Source organism: Diadema setosum, chromosome 21 (genome assembly GCF_964275005.1).
Source record: "Diadema setosum chromosome 21, eeDiaSeto1, whole genome shotgun sequence".
NCBI classification, from domain to species: domain Eukaryota; kingdom Metazoa; phylum Echinodermata; class Echinoidea; order Diadematoida; family Diadematidae; genus Diadema; species Diadema setosum.
In genome coordinates, this window is record NC_092705.1 from 5532369 (window position 1) to 5542301 (window position 9933).

A 9933-nucleotide genomic window follows, 5' to 3' on the forward strand; every position below is an offset into this window, starting at 1 on the left:
TGCAATGATTATTGCTTTTTCTCCTTTTTCCTTTTTCATGGCCTCTAAAGCGGGAATGCTTACTTGTAAGCAGGCATTCACAGGACTTTTGGCTTTAAGCCCCCTTTGAAGGGCAAGGCAATGACGATAAAGTCTCATGCCTACAGGCATTGATGCTGCCTTGGGACTTGAACCAGAGACCTTGTGATACACAGCCCATGGTCTTTACCACTGAGCCACCCATATGAATTTTTTAAATGGATAGGGTGTGTTTGACTGAGGGCATGGAGAAAAAGTTTAACATATTTTTCATGATTTCACATACTTTATAGACAGCATTTATATCAACTGAGGTAAATGTCAAAATATCTATTTCTAAAACGATACCTTTCCTCACATCACCTCAACAGCTGCATCGAGTTTGCGCACATGCAAATCAATAAAAACTCACTTAACCTGACAGTACTAGTCATCAGTAAATACAATGCATAGCTTAGAAACCAAGAAACTAGAAGGCACGATCATCATATATGAGCTTTTCTTTCCCTTTTAATTTTCTCACTGCATTTGCACAAACAAACCCTTAAATCATTAAAAAACAAAGTTTTCAGACAGTTATAGCTACTGCTGCAACTTGTACATTTTGCATGACCTTGCATTGTGAAAATTTGTTACAGGTCAATTGGAAAGTAAAATCAAATTTCTATTTTTATTCATGTCTGTAAGTTCAATTTTGCAGTATTATGTCCCATATTGAGTCTATTTTATGGCAAGGTATGTTCCTCCCTTTACAAACTCAAGTGTTGATGAAAATGAGGACTTTGTATAAACTGCTTTTGTCACTGGTTATTTTGTTTGGATTTGAATTATCAAATTCATGTTGCAGGCAGTAGTAGTATCTGCCACAACTTTCATGTATTCCATCATTTCTTTGTTCATTTGTAACTGTCCAGAAAGGGTCATTCCTCATTTGTTTAATATATCTCATGGTATACCAAATCCTTACAAGCAATGGATTGGATTTACATGCAGAGAGGGAGAAAAACAAACAAACTCATACTGATTCTGCCTTCTACTTTCTATATTACCTGTGAAGAAAGAAAAGAGACAGACAGACAGACAGACAGATAGATAGACGAACAAACAGACAGAAAAAGAGGGAACAAACAAAATTAAAAACCCACAACTTGTCACTGTTTTCTGCCGGCGCCAAACCTACCTTGCACTACATTTCGGGGAAAACAAACCATCCGGTTGGTGGCGTGACAAAGTCGTGGCAATCACAATGTGGCAGCCACACATCACGTTGCAAGCGATGGCAGATGGTTGAAGAAGGATTTTTGTTGTTGTTGTTTGTTGTTAGCAATGACCAAAGGTTGTTGATTGCATTTGTGCACAAACATTTGAAGAGATGACATGAGATAGCAAGATCATATCAAGCACAATATATCTAATAAGTATGAGTAAGGTTTTTTCTGCAGGCCAGTGGAAAACAACACTGCTGGTTTCATTAATCTTTGTGCAATTTGAATACAGAAGTAGAAGCAACTAACTACAGGATCTATCTAACAAGAAATTTGGTTGTGGTTTTATAGTATTAATCTGGTCTCTCTAAAAAGCATTCACATCTAGGTTGACCAAATTTGAATACAATATCCTGTGGACCGAGAATTTGTACGTTTGTCAAGTAACAGAAGCCTGATGTCTGGTCAAGGTGTAATATCACAAGGCAGAATTTCATTAAAATGACCGATCAAGTACTTTCCACTACCATGGCAATGAGCACAAGCTTTAAGCTTAGGAATAAATCAAGGGATTATCTATGGCATTTTTAAAAGCAAAAGCAAACACAGGTTATATATAAGGACATTACAGGTGTGACGATGACCATAAGCCCTTTGTATAATTCTTCTCCCTCAATCCAACTCCACTGCATATATGATGACTGAGCATTAATAAGCAAACAATTTCAATGGTAGGTACAGATCCTATATAATATGTGACAGCAAAGGGCTACAAAGGAAACAGCAAAAATAATTTATGCATATATATATATGTACAGTTGTAATATATCCCATGTTAGTGACACACACACACGTATATAATTTGCATATATAGGACACACACATGTATCACATCTTATCACACAATTTACATAGCTCTTCTGTAATCTCTCTATTTCTATTAAACCAAGTCCATATGAATTTAATTGTTTCCTTCATTCTCACTTACAGGCATCAAACTTTTATTTAATTCATTAATATGAATCATAACAGAGAAAGATTAACACATGTCGATTAATCTTGAACTCTTGCATGTTAATCTTTGAGAATGAAATGTCTGAAGATTAGAATGATGGAATTTCATTTAAAACTTTTTATTCATGGGGGTCAAAAATCAAAATCTAACAGGAGCAAATAAATACAAGAGCTTGTAGTTTCTTTCATACCTGATTTAACAATGTTGCAAATCAAATTTCTGTGATGAACTTAGGATTGTGAGCCAAAAACTGATAAATATATCAAATGCATTTGTAAATATGTTGTACATATTTGTGCTACTCTGTACATAGCTACATGCAGCATGTGGTAGTGAAGAATTTCAATCAATTTATGTCACTATATTTGGAGTATGCAAACATGAAGCTGAAAAAGTTTTAAATCAAAATATTGAGACTGTTTCATGACATTCATCATTTTATTACAGTTTGTACGTGGTTTCCTATTCTCCATATTGTTTAACTTTATTAGTTCTAAACCCATGGCATCATCAAAACTTCACAAATTTATATCAACATGACAGGATGGACATTCTGAACACCTATCCCTCCATCCATCCATCTATCTATCTATCTATCTATTTACAATGTATCTCCACTTGTATCTATTTCTCCATTAATAGATAGACAAAGAATAATAATATGTGTTGGAAAGCAGCTGCTCTTTAAATCCTGAACATACCATCAATTGCCCTTGAGGCTAATGTCATCTCAAATCTCATCCGGCATGAAACACACACACACACTCGTTCGCACGATTGTACACACACAAAAATGAAAGGGTAAAAAGGGGAAAGGTAAACTTACATGCGTAGAAGTTCGCCTGGTTTGCTCCCGCCGCTCTCTGCCGGGCCATCTCACGCTCACGCATCCTCTCTGCGGCGCGCTCCTTGGCTGCCCGTCGGGCCTGCTTGCTGCCGTAGGGGGCGTGCGGCGCGATGTCGATCATCTCGTCCGACGGGTGCTGCGACAGCGGTGTGTTCTCCATGGTGTACTCCACTAGTTCCTGATAGCCCTTACAGCAGTATAACTATTATCCGGATGGAAGGGGAAGAAAATCATACACAACCAATCAGTATGGCATGGGAACTTCTCTTCCTTCTTCTCTTTCCCAACCATCTAATCCTGTTTATATTCCACATATACTAAGAATCTTGCTATAGGATTGGTCAAGAGCTGATTACGTGATAAAGTGAGTTTTGCCCATCACATCACCTGAGAAGGAAAGTTCATTACACTCTATGTTGATAGTCCCTTTTGTTTCGCTGATCTCTTCAGTCCATACAGTCCTAACGCGAGATGAGTACGCGCGAAATAAAAGTGCGTTGCACTGTGGACTATCATTTAACTAGGTCACTTGATAGTCCACAGTGCAATGCACTTTCACTTCGGTGCCGCGCAGAACGCGCAGCAAATTCATTGTTTTGTCATAAGTACGCGCACACGTCTAAAGTAAACTACGTAGCCTAAGCCCTATTGCGAAAGGATACCTAAAGACAGCTAAAACGGTTTCAGATGTGGAATACAACAGGAATTTCTAGGACCCTAGATGTGGAATATAGAGCAAATAATCAACTTTTAGTTTCAGGCAATGAGACAAACTGTCACTTCCTCGGCAATCTGAATGTGTACGCTATCTTTCCTCAGCTGCGCTTCGGAAAGATAGCTACATCCAGATCGCCTCGGAAGTGATAGTTTGTCCCATCACCTTCACCACCGTTGATTATTTGCTTACTATTTCCAAAGTGAGATGTTACTTTTCAGCACACAAAAATGAAATACTTTTGCAGTCATCATAACACAGCAGAAAAGAGTGTAATTACCACAGTTCTGGTTAATTCAATTCCATTATTTTGTACATACACTGTATTTCTAAACTTGAATGGAACATTTCTGTTTTGTCTCATGCATCTAACATGCAGATGGCAAATATATATCAGAATGGCTTTACATGCAAGTTCTTACCTAATGTCCACAGACAAATCACCTAAAATTTGAGTTAAAAATTTTATCAATATCCTACTTTTCCTGCATTTGGTGATTTTCCTGTTATTGTAGCATGAAATAGCAGACAAGCTAAACTGTATTCAATGAATATATGTGTAGACAACAATGATTTTGCTCATGTTTTTTTCTTTTCTTTTCATTTCATTTCATTTATTTGGCAAAATATAAAACAATATACAACTTGCAAGTCATTACAAAGAAACAAATACATGCCAGGACTCCTAAGAAGCAATTTTGTGCTTGTGGCTGAAGCCCTCAAACCAAAAAAGATAAAATACTGTACATACAATCAACCAACACTTATTGTGACATGGACCAATACATACAGAAGATTAGTCCAAATTGAAATAACACATATGTGTACTTAAATCATCTGTTATTTGACACAAAAACATATCTTAGCTTAATTTGTTGGCAGACAAACACACACACACAAACACACTCACACATCCACCCTTAGTATACAGAGAAGAAGAGATGAGAAAAAGAAAGGTAGAGGAAGAAAGGAAGTCTAGTCAGTCATGGATACCATCTGTCTAAATACACTCTGTTTATATAATACTTATATACAATCATGTAATAATATATAATCATGTAATAATTTATCACTTGAAAATAGAGGAAATCCTTTCCTGCCCTTAAGAACCCAACATGTTCTGCAAGGACAACATTAGAGAGTGCAAACAATACTACATAGTTTAAACGAATCCCTAATCATGTTAGATTTCAGAGACTTTATTTGCTATAATGACTTTGCTGATAATCATTACCTCTGATGGGTCTTTCAGCTTCTGCATCTCAAGCGTTGGAAAAGGCTTCGGCTCCTTGCCGCAGAACTCGCACACCTCGCTCACCTCGCCGACGGTCGAGAGCCCCGGCGTCAGGGCGCCCCCGTTGCCCTCGCTCACAGCCAGGCTCTGATTGCTGCGGCTGGCCTTCGCGACGGGTATCTCCTGCGGTTCGTAGTCGTAGTCGTAATCGTACTCATCCTCGGCTTGCATCTTACTGCGGCCTGGATTGACAAACGATTTTCCAATGGAATGATGACCTTGACATTGACATTTTGATCAAGACTCAATTGAATATGGCATAGAGACAAACAAGTTTATTTTTCTGGTTTACTCTTGCCAATAAGATGTGTCACAGCAAGCCCACTCAAGCACTAGAAAACTTGAAAGAGCACCCTTGCAACTATTAAAATCAGGTACTTGTTCCTTTTGACGTGGGCCACCCTGTTATAGCAGGTAAACAATAAAATGAAACTCAAACTGTCAACACAGCTAATCATCTCACCCATACTTAGCTAACCATGGCAATTTTAACTACATCTTATCAATTATGAAATACTGCACCAAAAAAAAAAAAAAAAATCCAAAAATACCCAAATCCCTTAAAGATCCAATTTACACTTGACATATGATAAACTATGTGAATTGAAGGTACCATTGACCCGCTGAAGACGAGCCCCGAGTACACGCGGGCGAGTGTCTATGGAAAATGCGTGTTGTAACAAATTTAGCCCGTCCTAAAAGGGTTAAACTACTAAAAATGTATCACACAAACACCCCTCGAAGGATGGAGGTTGCAGAGAAAACATCAGTGCCTCACCTTTTATCCTTGCTTCCAATTCCTTGTCCTCGACCTCACTCAAAACGTCCGAGTTGAAGTCGTTGAAGTCGATGTCGAGTTTCTGCCCGATCACGTCGGCCGCGTCCTTGTACTTCTTCGAGATGGGCACCTGCTCGGACTCGCGCTGGTACTTGATGATTCTTGGCGGGCCTATCTTCGGGATGCCCTGGTCTGAGCTTGATTTCTTGACTCCTTCATCATCAGAAAACTGCTCGATGCAAGTTACAGTAAAAAATGACATATATTATTACTGAATGGAATTGTTGTGAATGCATTTAATTGCACATGAGCTACATAAAAAATGACAACAATTTTCTGTCACTTCTGTAACAGTAAACAAATTTATGTCACAGATCAGTATTCAATTACGATTTCACTAGGAAACACTTGATCCCTCTTGGTAACTATTCAGTGGCATCAATCCAGCAGAGAACAAACAAAGACCTTGTACAACTTAATAGAGATATGTCACTGTGTTGTGCGACTACCAATTTCATTCCCTCTCTGATGTCAGGGTAAGAGAGGTTCACTGTCACATAATCCACAAATCATTGCTTGCAAGCTGATAAATCAAAGAGATTTTCCTATATTGAAAATCAAAGGATATTGACCCTGAAAGATGAATACGTGGATCACGGCTTGACATCGGCAATGGCCCTGGGCCACTGAACGTTAATGTTGGGCCACTGAGATCCAAAATGGACTGTTATGTTTGCTCTTATTTGGGGCCACTACATATCTCATTCTGGCCATCAAAATGTAAAATTTAAAGATTTTAGTGGCCCATACCGACCGCCAAACAAACAAACAAATAAACAAACAAAAGTTAGTGCCGAAACTTGCAAATGAAATGAAAACTGATTTCAAGCATTTCCTGTGGAGCACACACAATTCTTTGGGAGCTCTGCAACTACTAGAAATTACTTACGTCTGAATCGGAGTCTAGTTCCAAGGGTGGGACATTATCTTCCTCATTCATCTCCTCCTCTTCACTTCTGTTGCCGTTTTCTCTGTCCGCCCCGCCCAGGTCTCTGCTGCCCTCTCTGGCCTGCAAAAGTGGCACATCTTCCAGGCATGACACCTTGCTGCCGGTGGACAGCGCCGACTTGATGGGCCTGTCTGCGGGTGTTTGCGGCCTGAGTTTTCCTGTTATCGACAGGCAGATGTGATACAAGCAATTAGTCAATCATCCTGGTGTTCTTTTCTTCTTCCTGATTTTTCTTTTTGTTTTTGTTTCGTTACACACAAAGAAGCAAATGTACATGCACGTGTCGTCAAAACACAGTGAAAACTTTGACTGATGTACACTGTCTGAACTGTGATAAAAAACATGGTAGCCCCAATCCTTGAAGCACAGGCATGGTGGGGGCTGTGTACTGTAAGTTATGAGATTCTCATACAAGCATTAAGGGGTGGCAATTTGCATTGACAAACACTACCGGTAAAAGAGTCTTAAAAACCATGTCCTTTCTCACTGTCCTTTATCATTGCTACTTGTTATGTCCACACAATTGTCAACCCTTAGACTATTCTTGCTAAATTCTATTCAAAAATTTTGCCCTAATGTGTCCAAAAAAAAAATACACACTATGTGTACAGTAAAAAGAGAGTGAACACTTGATCTGGATTGATATGAAAACATCCAAGGCTTGCCTGATATGGCGGTCAGCTCCTCTTCTGTCTTTCCAAGGAACTTGACCATCTCGAGCCAGCTCCATTCTGTTTCTGTCGGGCAGGATATGGTCACTCTTTCCGTCCCATTGCTCTGCTTGGTCCTGTGGACCTCTCGGACGGCGGGGGACGGATAGCTCTTCTTCTCTCTCTTCAATGACTGTGGCTGGCCCCTGAATAGTAAAAAGAAGAGGTTTTGTTCAATCTATTTTCCCCAGTTCATCTGAAATTGCATGATAAAAATGTAGGCTCCTCATAGTTTAACTGTTTATAACATACTTCCACTTGATACATGCACATCCAAGGATACTATGCATTGCACTGCATACACCATGAACAATATTGACATATCTAAGACAACTGCTCTAGAAATCACTTTTTCCGAGGAGTGATACTGGACCTTTCGTGCTCACGTATGCTACATAGTTACAAGAGTGTGACCCTTTTGTTGCTTTGAAGATAAGAAAGAAAATCATTTACACAATACCCTCGGCACGTAACATAGTCATTTTAAAACTCAATGATTGAAGCAAGCAAGCAAGCTACTAACTTTGAATTCACAACATATCCTATTGTTTCAAATTGACAGTATTTGGGTGAAACTATGCAATTTTTAAAGGCAAATCACCTGAACACGCTGTCTCTTGTCACTACAAACTTCTTTGCATCCTAAAAATGAGGGCCATTATATTCACAAAATCTTGTGTTCAGAGCACAAAATGATGAACACAATGGTAATGGTCTGTTCATCTGTTGTTGTTGTTTTATACTCTGATAAGATAAGTTTTTAAAATTATCAAAATATACTGTGTGATTAAATTTGAAAGTTAAGACATGTGTATTTACCCTTCGGCATTCTCCTGGAACGATACAGATCGCTCTGAGCGGGCTGACATCCTGGCAGTGCTGAGGACTGTCTCTCCGTCTTCCCTGGAGACTGATAACCTCACCAGGTCTGGAAGAGATGGCATGATACATCTTTTTTTAATCATTTCCTTGCAATCTCTTGAGCTGATTATCTCATATCTACTTGGTTCAGATAATCTTGGTATCCTTAGAGGCCATTAACCTCATCAGGACTAAAAGAGATGATATACCATGGTAATAAATTTTGTTATTTTTACTTTCTAGCAGTTTTTTACACACTTAATCTAATATTTATTCTGGTCAGAACATCCTGCTATCCTCAGAGGCTGTTGTCCGCCTATGGTCTGGAAAAGAAGACAGGATACATATTTTTATTTTTGCTTCCTTGAAGTCTCCAAAATCCTTTATCTCATGTTTATTCTAGTCAGATTATCCTGGGATCCCTAGAGATGATTAAGCTCATCCAGTTCTTGGAGAGACGAAACAAAGCATTTTGTATCTTCTTTTTCTTGCAGTTTCTAAAATTGTTTATCTCATATTTATTCTGGATAGAGCACCCTCGCACCCTTGGAAGCCATTTAACCTCATCCATGTCTAGGAGAGAGGACACAATACATCTTACATTTACCTTTCTTGCAGTTCCTAAAGCCATTTTGTATCTCGTAAAATTTTATTCTGGTTAGAGTATCTTGGTATTTCAATAACTAGAGACAAATAACCTCATCAAGGTCAAGGGACAGTGACACAGGTAATTTGCTTTCACTCTCTTACAGTCAGTCTTTGTTATCCCTCATCTAGCAACTAACATTTTGGTCAGGAAGTATCACAGCACACTGTACTACATACAACTGCAGGTAATGGTAGATGATGTGATCTATAGAAATCTGCAGACTGCATTACCAGCTTGTTGTGATGGGTTCATCTCAGTACCGATCGGAGGCAATGGGTCTCGCTTTCCACTCGCTGCCCTTATCGTATCAGGACTTGGGCTGGTTCCATCTGTCATGTTCCCTAATCCCGATTTGCCTGAGCACAGCCTGACCGGTGTCCCGCTGCCCGGTGTCCGGACGGGACCGAGGGACCCCCTGGACTGAGGTCTCTGCGAAGAGTGACCGCTGCCGAGCCTTGTCAGGGACGTTTCTTCTTGCGCCACGGTCTTCTCGTGGATCCGCAGATTTTCTACGGTCAGCGCCGAGCTGGGCCGCTGTGCTCGGGAATTAGTTCTGTGCGGCATGACATCTGATGGCCCGACTTGACTGGCAGACACAGAGACGCCGTCAACCTCGGAGTCCGAGGGCACGAAGGACAGATCTTCGGCTTCCTCCATGATGACTTCTGCCATGACTTTATCTATTTCACTCTGGTCCATCTTGTTTGGCTCCAGTGTTCTATTCCAAGTTGAAATTCAAAGTCGACTTAATGATCAGCTAGACCTTCTGGTTTTCTTATGTTGAGACTGCATCCTATGTTATGAATCTGAAAGTGAAACAGAAGAAAATAAA

The 9933-nt window shown here is 39.6% G+C and overlaps 1 protein-coding gene across 1 annotated transcript in view; it reads right to left on the minus strand.

Annotated features, from left to right (window-relative positions):
* LOC140244256 (uncharacterized) overlaps nt 1-9933 on the minus strand; it is a 35471-nt gene that overhangs the window by 22808 nt on the left and 2730 nt on the right. Inside the window, exons 2-9 of the mRNA XM_072323894.1 lie at nt 9332-9907; nt 8411-8519; nt 7547-7737; nt 6822-7039; nt 5873-6101; nt 5035-5276; nt 3065-3287; nt 1199-1204 (exon numbers count right to left, since the gene is read on the minus strand). Coding sequence (XP_072179995.1) covers nt 1199-1204; nt 3065-3287; nt 5035-5276; nt 5873-6101; nt 6822-7039; nt 7547-7737; nt 8411-8519; nt 9332-9800 — 1687 coding nt within the window. The 5' untranslated portion in view covers nt 9801-9907. The remainder of the gene's footprint in view (nt 1-1198; nt 1205-3064; nt 3288-5034; nt 5277-5872; nt 6102-6821; nt 7040-7546; nt 7738-8410; nt 8520-9331; nt 9908-9933) is intronic.